The sequence below is a fragment of the Acromyrmex echinatior genome, chromosome 1 (genome assembly GCF_024713525.1).
Source record: "Acromyrmex echinatior isolate Ae372 chromosome 1, ASM2471352v2, whole genome shotgun sequence".
NCBI lineage: Eukaryota > Metazoa > Arthropoda > Insecta > Hymenoptera > Formicidae > Acromyrmex > Acromyrmex echinatior.
Window position 1 is genome coordinate 11855701 of NC_141852.1, and position 17433 is coordinate 11873133.

General features: G+C 36.4%; 2 protein-coding genes across 5 annotated transcripts in view; one reads left to right on the forward strand and one right to left on the reverse strand.

The window, feature by feature from the left end:
- vari (MAGUK p55 subfamily member vari) overlaps positions 1–17433 on the reverse strand; it is a 20403-nt gene continuing 2970 nt past the window's right edge. For 2 of the 4 annotated variants that reach the window (XM_011057312.2, XM_011057313.2), the window contains exons 2-8: positions 14141–14256; positions 4787–5089; positions 3577–3813; positions 2924–3398; positions 2503–2837; positions 2226–2300; positions 1–1816 (exon numbers count right to left, since the gene is read on the reverse strand). In XM_011057312.2, coding sequence (XP_011055614.1) covers positions 1640–1816; positions 2226–2300; positions 2503–2837; positions 2924–3398; positions 3577–3813; positions 4787–5089; positions 14141–14256 — 1718 coding nt within the window. In that variant the 3' untranslated portion in view covers positions 1–1639. Of the gene's footprint in view, positions 1817–2225; positions 2301–2502; positions 2838–2923; positions 3399–3576; positions 3814–4786; positions 5090–7809; positions 8464–14140; positions 14257–17433 lie in introns of those variants that run through there. The other 2 variants (XM_087409263.1, XM_087409259.1) reach the window with 2 other exon arrangements.
- LOC105146799 (venom dipeptidyl peptidase 4) overlaps positions 10010–17433 on the forward strand; it is a 26413-nt gene continuing 18989 nt past the window's right edge. The window contains exon 1 of the mRNA XM_087409231.1: positions 10010–10514. The gene's annotated coding sequence lies outside the window, so the exon portion shown is untranslated. The remainder of the gene's footprint in view (positions 10515–17433) is intronic.

Consider the following 17433-nt stretch of genomic DNA (forward strand, 5'->3'; position numbering starts at 1 on the left):
TTCCCCTAAGATTTTTATTTTATCTGTTTTAATTTTTACATGTATAAGAAAAATCTGATACAGATTTGTATTAAAAAAGAGAAGAAGAGAATATAATACACATGTATAAAAATTATTGTTTTTACCTAATTACATATTTTCAATTTATAATGATGATAAAAAATTTATTAAATCCTTATATCTATCGTTAGTAACATTTTCGGTTTGATAAACGTCCTTTCGCAGAATCCTGAAAAAGGAGCGAGGACAGGAATACTGAAATAATAATTCATTCGTTGCACAATTCTAATCCGTAACAAATGCTCGATAAACTTTATTCCACATCGTGCATCACGTTGCTCTTCAGGACAGGTGTTTCGATTTAATATACAGATTTATTTATAGTTGTATTCTGTGTACAAAGCAACCCTTTTAATCTATAAGTATATGTATTTTTTTTTTAAGATGCATGTGTGAATTAAAAAATTCGAATGTGTATACGTGTGCATATGCATATGCGTGAATACGCGACTGTCCGTCGGAGACGTTAGAAAAAAGGCAATGGTTAGTTTTATCCATCATGAAACCCGAATGCAAGATGAGTCTGTCAAGTCGACATAATAAGTCTTCGCATTAAATCAATTGTAGGACAATATTCATAGTCGGACCTTAGGACCGTCTTAAGTACGTCACAGTCTTAAGATGTCATGAACCAACCGTCAGATAACCATATTAGCATCTTAAGACGATCTTAAAATATAAGAAATGACCAAATATGAATATGAAATACCGAATATGAATATTGCCTATAGTCTTCGCGTTATTAAGGCACTCCATGCCAGGAATATTACTTTAGCGTGCACGAATAGCAAAATGAAACACGAAACAGAATTCACGAGAAAGGTGTATAGCGGAGTCGCGAATAGATATAAATGATCGTATATATGTACGCAGTTATTGTTAATTAAATTAAAAATACACTAAAATTAACTGGACGGCGGTCTAACACATCAATCGACCCGAATTGCTTCTACAGTCATTGTCGAGATTGGCAGTAAAAATGTAGCATGCGATATGATTTTTCATTGTAAAAAAAGTACTCACTTTCCATTTTTGAGTATAACCAGTCTCACATATCATTATTGAGAAGATTCGTGGTTCTCTGCAATTCCTACAGCACAAAAGTTGCAACATTGCATGTTGCAGCAATATTTCAGAGATTTTGCAGCAATATGAAAAATCTATACATTATGATTTAACGTATAATGTGTGAAATAAGGATTTTTAATGAGATTCCATACGCAAAACGGGTCGTTTGTAAATCTATAACAAACTAACGTAAACGCTATATTTAATTATGATAAACGATAATAATGAGATTCTTGACCGCGCTTTTTACGCGACAATGTCGATATCGCTTCACGTCGCGGCGTGAGATATTCGTAGCATTCTTTGTACTCTGATTACACGTGCTTTGCGTTTTCCTAGCCGCGCGACAAGTGAGAGTTTGATTCTAAATACCACTTCTCGTAATGTAATCTCACAGTTTTCGTACGTGATGTGGGCAGTAATAAACAAACTTTTTTTTATTCGCGCTAAAATTTCTAGCAGCCCTTGACTCTCGAGTCTTTCGATGTTGAACACAAAATTTAGAATCTAATTAGTAGATCCAATTGACCGGCACCCACTGATGCTCTGTGGCTAAGGCATCCAAAGCTGCGATCACCTGCCTGAACGTATTGTCAAAGTCTTCATTTACAATCACTTGGTCGATGTACTTTTCATAGGCTCTTTGCAGGGCCGCAGATTCCTCCAACGTGGATTTTAAATCGTCCTCCTATGAAATGAATCATCAATTAATTTCTTGTTTTCACAATGCCCTTATATAAAATATTTTTTTTTCTAATTAATTCATGATAAAAGCGTGTAAGATGCATTTTAGATAAGATCACAAACGTAATTTCTTTAATTCCGCGAGTTATAAAAAGGGCTTAAAGAGTTATTTGATTACATTTATGTATAAAGACACGAACTGTTAAGAAAAAGATGAGATTATATTTTCATGGCTCCCGTGATTAAGCATTGAAGAGCTCTATTCTATGAATTAAAATAATATCGTGCGAAAAAGAGATACTAAAATACGTAACTAAATCGGTAACTATTAATAATTTTGTGACATTCCAGATTGCTGTAAATACATGCTGCATAATAATATAATAAAACAATACGAATCATGCGGTACAAACCTCATATAAAGATGCGAGAGACTCCAGTGTCCTGGCTCTTCTCGAGCTGTACCTGATGGAACTCTGGCGGTCGAACTAGCAAAGCCAACATCAAATTTATACAACAATTAACTAAAGTGATGGAATAAAAATAAAATAAACAATGAAATAAATAAGTTGTCGCATATAGATTGCTAGCATGAAATCGAGGAGGAGCTCTAAAGAGAATATAGAGATTTGAGATATAGGGAAAGACAATTTTTATGAAAATATAGATGCAAACTTTGGATAAAAATACCGTTAGATTTCGACTGCTGGCACCAGTCGATCTCCCGAGATCGTATAAAGACTTCAGCTGCTCCATCCCGGGCGCGGCGATGAATATGACATAAGGCATAAATTCGGTGCTGTTATGAAGGATTTTGAGTGCAGCTGGACTGCAGTCTAGCACGCACATCTTGCCGGCTCTGATCAGTTCCCGCACCGAGTCCAGTTTCGTGCCATATAAATGTCCACCGTGTTCACCGTGTTCCAGGAACCTGTGTTCTTTGATATCGATCTCCATGGACTGGCGATCGGTAAACCAGTAACTCTTGCCGTCCTCTTCGAGAACTCTAGGCGGTCTCGATGTGTCTGCAAAGAGATTACATTCGCTTAGTATCGATAATCAAGCTATCAGTATCGATTGATGAAACATGAATTAATTAAATATTTCTTACAGGGTACGATAGTGCCAAACTTTTCGGGATCACTGTTGATCAGCCTATTCTTCAGGGTCCGACGACCTACGCCGCGTGGCCCGACCAGAGCCAAAGTTTTGCGTCGAAACGGCGGCATCCGAGCGACTTCCTCGTAAAGAAGCAATTCGGCACTATCGAACTCGCCGTTCGATTTGGATTGATACATCTTTCTCTTCTTCTTCTTAGATATCCTAGTACCGCAGATGCTGATTTTATGAACGAAATCAGCTTCGGGGGATACAAATGCCTTTCTGCGCTCTTCCAGTTCCAACGAGGGTATTAGTCCGGGCGATCCAAGATTCTCGCCCTCTACTCTTCTCGCCTGCCACCAATTCGGATCAACCTGATCAACAATCTGAAGGATATCGCCCTTCTGAAAAGGTAGACCGATTTCTCGACAGGGTAGAAGCGTATCCTCCGAGGGATCGTAATCGAAGAGGGCCCTCATGTAACACTGCAATGACAAATCAAATTAAAGCGGTAGCTCAACAAAATTATTATAAATTTTCATTGCTCTGCGATTACGACGCCGACGTCGTGTTCTCCGCGCTTGAATGAGCATTGTATGGAAGGAGAATGAGAACATAGTTGTTATCAGAGGCATCGAGATGGAAAAACAGCTTGTAACTCACCGTGGACTTGAGAGGTTGGTTCGTTTCCGATGCGATGCCTGGAGCCAATTTCAAGGATAGATTCTCCTTGGCATCCTGAATCGCCTGTTGGAGTTCTTCAGGATTTCGAACTCTCTTGCCGTTGACTTCGAGTATTACCTCACCGGTCTTTAGAAGTTCTTGACGAGCCGCCGTACTACCACCAAGGATTCTAGCGATGATCATATTTCCAGCTTCATCCACTTGAACCGTCAGACCCTGAAAAAATACGGATATAAAAATAATGTCTCACTCTTATCTAATTACGTCGAATTAAAGTGTATTTCATTTGCGACATTGGAGTCTTCCTCGTGTAACGGTCAATAATGCCTTAAGTGCAACGCTGAAAATTGCTAGCCATATTTCGGCGCTTTTGAATATCTTAAAGAAGCACGCAGTACCAGAAAATTGCCGAAATACGAGGCATCAGAGAAATAAACGTTCGTACTTATTTACGACTGCAACGTCTTCGTCTTTTCTTCGGACGAATCTGGCGGGCTAATTCGCGAAGGGGGAGCTTCTCTCGCGATAAACTTTTCCAATCTCGCTTTAGATTCTAAACTTAATTTCTACATGTCGCAGTATCAAATAATCTCATTGAATAACTACAGTAATTACGTTTTTAAATTGAACGGAAAGAAGAGAAAAGAATCTTCGAACGGACTAATCGAAATTAGAATTAATGAACTATTTTTTCTTCAACATTAAATAATATAAAACGTATAAAAAGAAGAGCATAAGAAACCACAGCACAAGTTATAGTTTGTAATATTTAATTATTATTACATTAATTAAAACATTAAACGTTTCGGCCACAATCTGGCCATCTTCAATAATTCAATAATATTCTTAAAACGCAGAGTTACATCTAGTTAACATTAAATTCAACCGTGTGTTGTAATTATATAAACGTGTTCTTTTCTATGTGAAGATGCTTCATACAATAATGTTACAATGCCAATTGTCATATCACGAAAAGTGTAGAACAAGAATTTCCTATTCTAATTTAAAACAAATTTGTATATCATTAATATCTTCTAATCGGAATATAAAAGAATAGAATTGTTACCTGTTTTACAGCAAAAAAATAAAATAATATAATATAATTATTAAATAATAATTAATTAAATAATATAATTTTTGTTTATTTTCCGGCAGAGTTATTTCTACATTGTTTACCGTATGGACTTACCAGGGGTTCATCCGATTGCCTCCGAAGGCCGACGACCCTGATAGGCATTGCCTCTTTCTTATTCGTTGGCATCGTTAATGCAAGCGGATCAGGCGGTTTGGAAGGTGCTTCCCTACGTTCTACGACCGCGTCGTGTGTCTCCAGGAGCGCCCTTAGGTGCACGTTACCGAGAAGATTCACTAGCTCTTTAATGTGAGAATCCCTGGAAGCTTGGAAGGAGTGGCACACCTCATCGACGATGTCACAGACGGATGAGCATACCGGCTCTATAGGCACCGGCGGGTCCTCGAGACGCTCCTGCACCTGGCACGCAAACAAAGACAGAAGATTTAAAACCTGGACCTGAAAAACTGGTTTTTCTCACGAGATTTAGAAACGTTACTCCTCCACAACTCATGTCCTCCCTCAGACGCCTCGTTGATGCGTTGTTGATATTTTCAAGTCGTAACAATGTTTCTTTTTGCATCATGTTAAAATGTTCCTAACTTCTTTTCTTTTTTTTTAAACATTTTTAAAATTTTTATTTCGAATTGTCTGTAGATTCGCAATTACTTGTTTTGTTTCATATTCTTTAATCCAGAAGAAAACATGGAAAGAAACGAGTTTGCTTAAGTATCTAAAAATTTAGCTAAATTCGAAAATAATTTTGTTGAATTATCAAAATAATTACGTAGGAATCTCAAGCATAATGAGCAATGCTGTAAAAAGTTTTGACATTCTAGCATCCAGTTTAAGCGTCTTAATTATTTGGATGCTTAAATAGAATTATTTTTAGATTGTGTGTGTGTGTGTGTGTGTGTGTGTATCTAGTTAAATTTTTAAATACTTTAACAAAATCATCCTTTCTCCGTAAAAATGTAATAATAATTTATTTAGTAGCTTTTATTGAAATTGAAACAAGTTTCCGCGTTAAATCCGTGCGGTCTATGTCTTTGTTTCAATCAGAAAGAGAAGAAAATAAAGAAACTACGTTAAATCAATAGATTTCTTCAAGTTGTAATTTTCGTTTGAGGAGAGAAATATTTCTTGAAACGTGCAGTTGAGAATGATAGAAGGTCTGTATAAGAAATTACAGGTTGCATAAGAAATGATGAGATACATTGGAAAAAATCCTAACGCGAAAAAATACTAATGCGTTGTTAAAGATCACTGACAATGATGTAAATGCTAACGTTCAATCGGATTAAAGTTAATTTAATCGACACGAAAGACATTTAGTCTCACCCTATCCGGAGCGGAGTTCAGAGTTTACAATGAACGAGTAATTGAGAAAGTAGGCCATTCCAACTCGTTCGACGACATGTTTGAAATGGCGCATTTCCCAATATCCTAGACCTAGACAATCTTAATAAACTGACTCTCTTAATACATCTTGAATGCATTGTTTTTTTTTTAAACATAACGAGAGATTCTTAAAAGAAATTTACAACCTATAAAAGTTAAAGTTTACAACTCTTTCAAACATTACTAAAATTATATAATTAACTATATCCTCTAAAATTTTTAGAGAGACTCTTACTTTGAAGAGTGAAATCTTATGGGCTTTCTACAATAAGCCATTATTTAAACTTTAAATCTTAAGCCGTAAGGAATTGATCAATCACACTCGAATGTGAGAAGAATAATGATTAATCAATTTCTTACGTCTTAAATCTTAGGAAATGGAATTGTAGGAAGCTCATCACTCTTAAAAATTAAAAATTAAATCACTCTTTTTCAAGACTGTTCAATTTTCACTCTTTAGAGATTACACTTTAAAGAAATTAGAAAGTAACCAATGAAGAAATCAAGATCCACATAAAGGATATAGTGCTGATGATGATGATGATGATGATGATGATGATAATGATGATGATGACGACGACGATGTTATAAACAGAAAACGGTCGATGTAAATCCGTAAATCCTTTTCTGATTATTCTGCGATTATGGTGCAAAATACAATGACGCATAAATGTAGATAGTCGTTATAAGTCGATGATTCATCACTAAATTATTTTCTCTCGAGAATCGTGAACTGCAACGATCATTATACACACGCGCGCTTTACCGGTCAAACGAGAGTTTCCTCATCGTACGTGCTCTCACGAGGCGCATTGCGGAATCGGCGCATTGTGAATTTCTCCCAATGATTAACGATCTACAACGAACGGCGACTTTCCTCCGGAAATTTTTCAACGTCAAGCTTCCTGTTTATTCGACTTGTTTGCTCAACGCGCGCGCCCACGTGCTCGCGAAGTTCAAACGCGAAAATCTGTAAATCGACGTCCATCGTGCAAGATTTATCGACGCACTTCGTCGCGGGTCATCAAGTCCGCCGCGGTCGTTTTCTCGTACCGTTTACTTCGAACGGACTCCCCGTGCACCGAGTGTTGTATCTGATTGCGTCAGGAGAGATGCAAGATTTACCGGAGGCTGCGTCTAAGGCGCGCCGCACGTCGTATTTGCGTTTATGGACTATAAAGCCGCGGCATTTATTTATCCGCTTCGCTGCAGAGATCCTTTGCGAGACGAATCGCTCAGAACTCGTTTCTTTTCTCAAAGAGAACAGAGCGTTCAAGAGATCTGCGAATGATCTTCGCAAAAAAAAAAGCTGCACCTCGCTACGCGAATCGCGGTAAGAGCGGATCAGTGAAGTTATGGCAAGGTGAGCAAATCCTCCCGTTTCTCTTCAGAGTTTCTCATCAGGCGAGTCGATTTGTTCTCTACCATCGAATGCAGCCAGTTTTCTCCAATATCCATCGGGTTTATCCCGGTTCGCTGGCGACTGCGAGTAGAGCCATATGGTCCCACTGTGGCTGTCTTTTGATCACTCCGTCATTATTGCACACCTGAACCCTGCCCCAATCGCGTCACTAACGGTACTTTCATATTTTTCAGTTGCACCTTTCCGAAAATGACTGAAATGAGTATGTTCCACTCATGGAAGTTGAACAACGCGAGATTGAAGATGATCTTCCGCTCACTTAGGCAGACGCCTCTCTCATCGACTATATACGCTTCCTCGGGAAACGATGTCTCACCTGAAGAAAGAGTCGCGACGCAGTGCTCCGTGCGAACTGGTGAAGCTAAGCGGCTTTAACTGGTCGTGGTCGGTGCCCTCGCAGTCGTATCGATCGGCGAGGGAGAGCTCGGTTCTCAAACGGAGGGAAACTAGATTTGTCGCACGGGGTGGTAAAAGCGACCACGCAGGATGCTGATGAGGGTGACGCTCGGGTTCTTCACGTCGCGCGACACTCTCGTATAAGCAGCAAGTCAGAAAACTCTGCCGCGCCTACTGACGTCGTCTGACCTCCCTCCGCGTAGACAGCCCGTTCAGGCGAGTCGCCTGCCGTTTCTGAAACAGGTGGGGGCCCTTCCTTCTCCTGGCATGCAACACTCCGCTACGTTCGCTTCAGGACCGTAGCTCGTTCGTCCGGGCACCAGTGTTTCAAGGTCGCCATAAAACGAAGCGGAGTCATACGTCTCTGGTTTCAAGCATCACTTCTTTCGGAGGTTTTCACAGTTTAAAGTCAACATATTCCTTGTTGACTTTATTATTTATCCTCGTTTCCACCTGAGCTCACAAATTACGAACTCGTCAAAGCTAGATCTACTTCAAATGGAGAATATGACATCAGCAAACGCTATTATCGTGTTTTAGTTCATTGACACAGTTTTATAATCCAGGCTTTCGAAGCTGATACAAAGTAAAACTCTTTCAGTGGACGCGAGAACATTCTGGAAATGCATTGTAAGGGCCATGATACATAAAAAAAAAATTAAGCAGTAAAATATAAGTAAGGAAATCAACATGTTGATAACATAATGTTTGCTTACATTATGGCTTTACGGTCTCTATTGTGATTGACCAATTCTGCTTTATGTTTTACTGCTTAATTTACTGCTAAGTTTACTGCTAAGTTTTTTGTGTGCCATGGCTCTAAAATAAATGGTTTTCATTAACATGAAGAAATGTGAATATGAAATGTCCGTATATTTACCGTTTTTCATTTAGAAAACACTGTTGACACAAGTGAGAGACTTGTCATTGTTATGTTTATTAGAGATAATAAGAGTTTGGTCAAAGTAGATAAAAAATGGCGAATAAATAAGCTATCTATTTCTTTTTTCTTACTTTTTCTTATTTTCCGAAAATGTACGAAATTATTTGAACTATATATCAAATAAAACATATACTAAAAAAATTTATTTACAATAAATAAGTATTTACTCAATAAAAAGATGATAGTCAAATTAAAAAAAATTAATGGCTTTTGTATCAAATAAATATATTCTTTTACTTTGAGTAAATAGTTACTTAGAACTATTCAAGCAAATATTTAAAATTTAATATTTTTTTCAATATAAACGGCAATCAATTAGACTGACCTGCTTTAACCAAACTTATAAGGTTTCTAATATTTAGCAGCCTTTACGAGTGATCCCATTTAAAAAGAATAGCTGCAATAGAAATCGATATTAATTCTTCTCTTCGGTATTTGACGTCTCTCAAAAATAGTTTAAGATTGTAGGAGCTCATAATGAAGAACCTCGTCACGTCATGATGGAGACCTATCAGTCACATTCGTTTCTATTATTTGTTTTGTAAATATTCAGGTATTTAGGAAAAAATCACTAATTTAGGAAAAATAATAACTTCGGTTCAGGTATTTAGGAAAAACCACTAATTTAGGAAAAATAATAACTTCGAACTAATTACTTTATGGTAAATTATACGACAGGTGGAATGACAATATATTTTCAACTAGTTGTAAAGCTTCCAATTTTAAAAACAAATTGTTCATAGACAGACTGCGTAGTCATTTAACGATCGAGCACACTTGAACGCTCCATTATTAAATGTGTCACCGTTTTGAAGACTCAGCAATTCAAGTCGAGTTACAAATAACGTCAGCCAAGTGATGTAATTGCGCGTTCAGTAATTGAACACTGAACGATCAGCAAAATTGGTATCCATTATCTGTATTCGCACTAAGAAAAAAGAACCAGTCTTTCGTCAAAAGTAATTCTACGTAAGAGTCGAAATAGCGGATTCAGTTACGTGGGAAACTTCACCTGAGGCAAGTGCCAGATAAAGAATATATATATATATATATATATATATATATATATATATATATACACGTCCGATAAGAGCCACAATGGAGGCTAACGTACAGTCCTGTCACCTACACACGTGGATCAACATGCCGCGTGTGTGTCTCTCCCACTTCCTCCCATACGCGATCACAAAGCCAACTCACCGACTGAAATTACATATCGTCTCGTTGTACACGCTACGGACTTACAAAACATGTTACCGTCGCGACACGCATGCTCGCGCCTGGATTTCTGCGACATGCACGAGTGATGACTCCACAACTCGGAGGCGCCTATGACCTACGCCCAATCAAGAGGTCCCGCAGGGTCACAGTCAATTATCCGTAATTATTGTTAAGGAGAGAAAGATAGCAATTTGGCCAATTGAATGTGACAGTAAATCTCAATCCCCTCTCTCATGCCTCGTAACTCGTCGCACGCGGATTATAATTCTTCCCACAGGATGCAGTATGAGGTTGCTTGTTCAGGTAATTACCAGCTTTGGAGAGTCTGGCACGGAGAAGTGATGCACGGAGAAAATGGTTGAGTAATTTTTGTCTTACCAGACCAGTAAAAATATTCTGGCTACTTTTGCTGAGCTTACTTAACGAATTTTACTTGGCTAAAAGAATACCGGAGATGTAAGGTACGTTACAATTATAGTACATTCATTCAAGTATTATCTTACAGAAAGTAAATCATACTACTCTCAAGACTGTAGGCACGAACAATTCTCAAGACTTTATACACTTGTATTTTCCACCGTGCAGTAAAGTCAAATCAGCATCAGTTAAGGCAAAAATGCTTGGCGATAAAGTAAATTCAATTGAGATGTATGGTAATTTATAGATTTATTTTACGAAATGTAAAAAGTACTTTACATACTGAGAGAAAAAAATAGTTCTAGCAACCACAAATTGACAATTCTAAAATTTAATCTGCAATTAGTTTTACAAAGTAATAAGAACTACAGTAGTATTTTGAATACTATATTTTTATAGTATTATATTATATTTTTATAAAATAGTAACAATATTAAAATTCAAAAGATGAGATAACAAATTCAAAAATGTAAACAAGTGACAAACGTAATTTAAAGATTTTAGTCATTTGTTATCATTCAGCCTTGTAAATGATGAACTCGTCTCTTTAATGGAGGAATGATTACCGCACAATAATTATGACTTGATTAACATCACTTGTTGTTACAAGTCTACATGGATCTTTTGTAAGAGTCTCTACTTGCTGAAGAATATTAGCTGAAACATACAGTTTTATTATGTAAGATAAAACTTTTTTAAAGCTAAATTATGCACCGTTCACTGTGCCGATTTCCAATTGTCTGTTTGCCATTTGTTTATTTTTATAATATTAGAACTATTTTGGTTCTTACTTGTAAAAGTTGCAGGTATTTTAGTTTTAGAGTTGTCAATTTATAATTACCAGAACTATTTCTTTTCAGTGCAATATGACTAAACAACGATCGCTTATCAGAAAAGTAAAGTAAATTTTGCATAAGTGGACGTCTATCCCCACATGAACCTGTCAATTCCATACAAATTACCAGCAAATTTCTAGCACATATTATTTTATATTTTTCTTCACGTGGTGTGTATTCTTTTCTTTCTCTTTCTTGTTTCTCAATAATTATCCAATTATCCGGATCTTCATTAAACGTTCTCTTTGAGATTTTCCGACTTTTCCACAAAAGCATGAACACTTTAGTCGTCAGCACTTTCCACTGTTGGCTCATTCGGCGTAAAAGGCGAAAGACGTGAGCCGACTCTTTAACGGCTTCTTGATACCGGACGTTCTCTGCTGTTATTCACGTGTTATACCTGCTTGTCTGGTAGAAAATTACTGGAATGTAGGTCCCCCGGTTCTCGGCCGAGGGGAAAACTTACGTATGGCATGAGGGAGACTGAAAAGGCTCTTGTTCAATATAAAGCATCGCCGGAAAAAGGGGAAAAGTATGATCAATCATGAAGCCGAACAGTCAAAACGTATGCGTCGCATAACAATGTTTTTTTTAGCCCGTCGCTAGTAATATTCTTGTTGAAGGCCATCTCTTTTCGCGGTTCTCTTCGCGATCGCGGGAAGTGTGTCGCGACCGAAATAGCGTGGGTGTCGCGCGGATGTTACAAGCGTGTGATGCAAGCATGTGAAGGCACGTAGAGAGAAAGAGAGAAAGAGAGAGGCGAGGAAGAGAAATAAAACTAACGTGCTGGCACGCGGTTATGTTCCCGAAATTCCCTCTTTTTCTTCATGTTGAGTGATGAACGAGCTTTGAGCCTCCGCTCGCGATCCTCGCCAAAAGAGCAACTCAATCAGATTCTAGCGAGATACTATCTTGATACTATCTTAAACCAAATCATAAGCGTAAAACGTAATCTATTAAAATTTTGCATATCTGACGTGTCCACTTCATTAAAGCAATATTTAATTCAGAAATAGTATAAGAAATTTTTAGAACCGTTGAATTATAGTTCCAACGAATGCATCGCAATGGAGATTCTTCCACAGTGAGTAAATATTCATGGAAAGAACGATTTGTAAAATAAAATTTTAGCTAGATACAATCTAGAAATAATTTTGTTGGACCATCAAAATAATTATGTAGGACTCAAACTAGTTGCTAGAATGTTAAAACTTTTTGCAGTATTGCTCATTACGCTTGAAATTCTTACAAAATTATTTTAATAGTCCAGTAAAATATTTTCAGATCTGTATCTAGCTAAATTCTTACACTGAGAAAATAATCTGGTTGAATTAAATAGTAATTCTGGTGGAAAATGGACGAATCAGAATTTTCTGGTTAAATCTATTAGAATTCTAGTTGAGATAACTAGAATTCTCTGATTAATATAATTATTCTGGTACAAATAAGAATTATAGTAGATTTTATCAGAAATATTGTATCAAACAGAATTCCGGTTCTCAACTAGATTTCTAATGAATTTAACCAAAAAATTTTGATTCGTCCATTTTCAATCAGAAATTTTTTTCAGTATAGATACTTCAGCAGATCATCATTCTTTCCGGGTATCGAGTTAAATTTATGTATTACCATGTTGATACTAAAGTAAGAATAGGCGATAAGTATAAATGATGAAAATGTTACTGTTCTACAATTAGTTACTACCCCGTTCCTCGCAGAGACTGCACAAACCTAGATTTCAAAACTATATTTAGAAATTAGAGAACTGCACATTTTCTCTCTGTAGAATCGTGCACTACACTCCATATAGCCGCACATGAAAATATTCCCGGATTTAACTCGGCTGGTTTATTTCGGTTGTCGCGTTTATTTCGTTGTTCGCCATTCTAAATGATCGATTCCATTAACGTGGCGAACACGTTCACGCAGGACGGTTCAACGACATGGATTGTTAGGGCAGACGGCCAGAACACTCACGTGAATCTTTTGATTTTTTTTTATTCATCGATATAACAAATCAAAAAGATATATAGTGGCGATGAGAACCGCAGACAGATCCACGTGTCCCTCATAAATTTCCACGGTTATAGTAAACAAAAGAGTTTGAAGAGTACACGGACAAACATTTAAAGCTGTGCGCGTAATGTGCGTGGATCGAAACGATATCCACTCGCGCATTTACGACTTGTTCACGTTGTAAAGAAAATTACAAATCGGTATACTGTTTTCCATTAGAATTTCTCGTAGCAGAGTTTACCCGAAGCAGAATGATAAAAATAAAACGTTAAAAGAAAAGAAACAAATCTCAGATTTACGAAGAGAAAAATTCAACCGAAATATCCAGTCGACATTAATTTACAACATAACATCAATGTTATAATTTCATATTCAACAAAACTATTATGTTACATCATGTATTTTGTAACATTTATATTGTTGAGTGCGACATTATACTTTCTAAAACTTTTAGAGTAAAAGCTCGCTCTAAAGAGTGAAATCTCTCTTTTAAAATTAAAAATTTGGCTCAATTTTCTTAAAACTAGCTTTTTTTTTAAAGCTAGCTCAATTTTCATAGTTTAGAGTAAGATTCCAAGAATTTAGAGAGTAATATTGATGTTATGTTACTTTTAGTTGTCGACTGATATATTCGTCTTTCCTATTCTACGTTAAGAAATACAACATCGACGAAAAAGAGCTTTATGGCGATTTTCGTATCTAATCTACCGATGAATAAAATCGAAAATGTCAAAAAGGGATCCAGATAATCTCACAAGACAATCTCCTGGACTGGAGGTTCAACTTCGCGATTCAATTTCGAAATAGGGTTTACTCACCTTCACGAGGGACGTGACGACCGGGCTGTCGAGGAGGCCTTTCAGGAACAGCAGGTCTGTGTCGTCGGCGACTTTCCCCAACTCCTCAATGTTGTCACGCACGTGCATGAACGCGGCTGGAACAGTAACGACGCACTTGTTCATAATGAATTGCGGATTCACCGGGACTGGGAATGGCGCATCGCCGCATGCGGCATACGGCTGCAATGGCAGCAACAGTCAGGAGAAAGAGAGAAGAGAGACTGGAAGAGGGTGACGAGGGAGAAGCGGGATTCCAACACGGGGGTCGCAGCGACGCGAGAGTGAACCCGGGCGTGGCCATCTTTCGGCCTGATCAATATCGTCAGCTACAGGTGGCCGAGACTGTCACGCGAGATCCCCGATCTTCGACTCTCTGCTCTTCGACCCTGAGCTCCGAGGATTTTTCTATGGTTGTTTATGGTTGTTTTTCTTTTAACAATCTGAGAGTTGAAATAAACGATAAAACTTCAAATTAAATTTCTAAACTGAACGATATGCGCAAATAACGTGAGAGTTCCTGCAGAAGAATTCTGAAGGACAAAACTAATTGATCAATTTGATTAACGTGATGTCAGTATTTCTATTTAGTTGAAAAAAATATTGATGTGTTCATAAATTTTGAAGCTTTAGGATATTACTTCAAATTAAATTTCTAAACTGAACTGATATGCGCAAATAACGTGAGAGTTCCTGCAGAAGAATTCTGAAGGACAAAACTAATTGATCAATTTGATTAACGTGATGTCAGTATTTCTATTTAGTTGAAAAAAATATTGATGTGTTCATAAATTTTGAAGCTTTAGGATATTACTTCAAATTAAATTTCTAAACTGAACTGATATGCGCAAATAACGTGAGAGTTCCTGCAGAAGAATTCTGAAGGACAAAACTAATTGATCAATTTGATTAACGTGATGTCAGTATTTCTATTTAGTTGAAAAAAATATTGATGTGTTCATAAATTTTGAAGCTTTAGGATATTACTTCAAATTAAATTTCTAAACTGAACTGATATGCGCAAATAACGTGAGAGTTCCTGCAGAAGAATTCTGAAGGACAAAACTAATTGATCAATTTGATTAACGTGATGTCAGTATTTCTATTTAGTTGAAAAAAATATTGATGTGTTCATAAATTTTGAAGCTTTAGGATATTACTTCAAATTAAATTTCTAAACTGAACTGATATGCGCAAATAACGTGAGAGTTCCTACAGAAGAATTCTGAAGGACAAAACTAATTGATCAATTTGATTAATGTGATGTCAGTATTTTTATTTAGTTGAAAAAAATATTGATGTGTTCATAAATTTTGAAGCTTTAGGATATTACTTCAAATTAAATTTCTAAACTGAACTGATATGCGCAAATAACGTGAGAGTTCCTACAGAAGAATTCTGAAGGACAAAACTAATTGATCAATTTGATTAATGTGATGTCAGTATTTTTATTTAGTTGAAAAAAATATTGATGTGTTCATAAATTTTGAAGCTTTAGGATATTATTTCAAATTAAATTTCTAAACTGAACTGATATGCGCAAATAACGTGAGAGTTCCTGCAGAAGAATTCTGAAGGACAAAACTAATTGATCAATTTGATTAATGTGATGTCAGTATTTTTATTTAGTTGAAAAAAATATTGATGTGTTCATAAATTTTGAAGCTTTAGGATATTACTTCAAATTAAATTTCTAAACTGAACTGATATGCGCAAATAACGTGAGAGTTCCTGCAGAAGAATTCTGAAGGACAAAACTAATTGATCAATTTGATTAACGTGATATCAGTATTTCTATTTAGTTGAAAAAAATATTGATGTGTTCATAAATTTTGAAGCTTTAGGATATTCTATACAGAGTTAAAAGAATAAATAATTATGTAACTTTCTTTGGGAGTCGAAAAATTATCAACCTCTACTCATTTTAATGAATGTGAGACTGGACATAAGTGCGCGAGTATAATGGAGTTGAGACTTATTTGGAACAGGCTCAAGAGACTCGCGAAGCGCATATAGTTGTTAAATAATATATCTAAGAGCATTCAATTAGCATCAGCTCTATTCGCGACTTCAATGGTATGCCTTCTCAAGGCCTCTTAGGCATTATTATCATGTTCCATTTAAAAATAGTTACACCTGTTAGCGGATCGATATTATCGATCGCGATGTATTTGCTATTTCTTCGAATATTCTCTATTCCCATTCATAATTTGAAAATGTTTGTTGCTGTTAGCATTTTTTATGATTTGCCGAACGGAATGAAAATATAAGTACTTAGAAAATGTACGATCTATTCGTTCGCACTTAGAAACGCAACATTTTCGATGATTTATGAAATGCACGTCAATTGATTATGCTTCAGCGTTTGAGACTCTCGAGTGCTCGATGAAAAGCCATTTGACTATGTAATAATAACCTGCACCAACTATGCAGCGTATGAATGATAAATGTATGCCATTATAAAGCATTGAAGCATGGCTGGGAACGCGAGAGACAACGTGTATGGAATACGCTGCTGGTTTTCACGCTCATGAATCAAGTGAATATATTTTTTACGTTTGTCGCTTTAACATCGATATCAAATTAATATAAAAGCAATAATATGTAATGTATTACAATATATATAATAATATGATATTAGCATGCAAATATAAAAACAGAAAAAATGCTATATATATATATAATAATTATAGTAGTAATATAATTACAGTGTAAAAAAAAATTATGTATATATATATATATATATAAATTATACTTATTACAAATAGAGACGCTATAAATTAATTATTCTTTTCTTATTACGCCATTCTTCTCTCTTTCTCTCAATAATATTACCAATTTAATTAGTTCATTAAATGCAATTCTGGAATGTCGCTTATTGCTACGCGCTGATGAATTTTACAAGCAGATAGAAAACGCGACCGTTGAAAGTCGTCAACCGAAAAGCGTAACCGTTATGCCACGGTCGTTAAAATAAAAGGGAAAAGTAAACGGGAGGTGGGATGAGAAAAGAAGGAATTAAAAATACACGGTCGATGATAATATTTGTGCTCGTTCCCACCGGATGTTCAAGGAAATATGCCTCGCTATCAAGAACGCGCGTACTTATTATACTCATATATACGTAAAATACGAAAATATTTCTCTTTCATTTCGAAGAAACCGTAACGGGACAATTCCGCCAGAAACCACTTTCGTTTATTACGTGCGCGAGAAACCATTCACCACGCGTGTCTCGTCTGTGATGAGATGATATCGCGCTGAGTAATCGATGA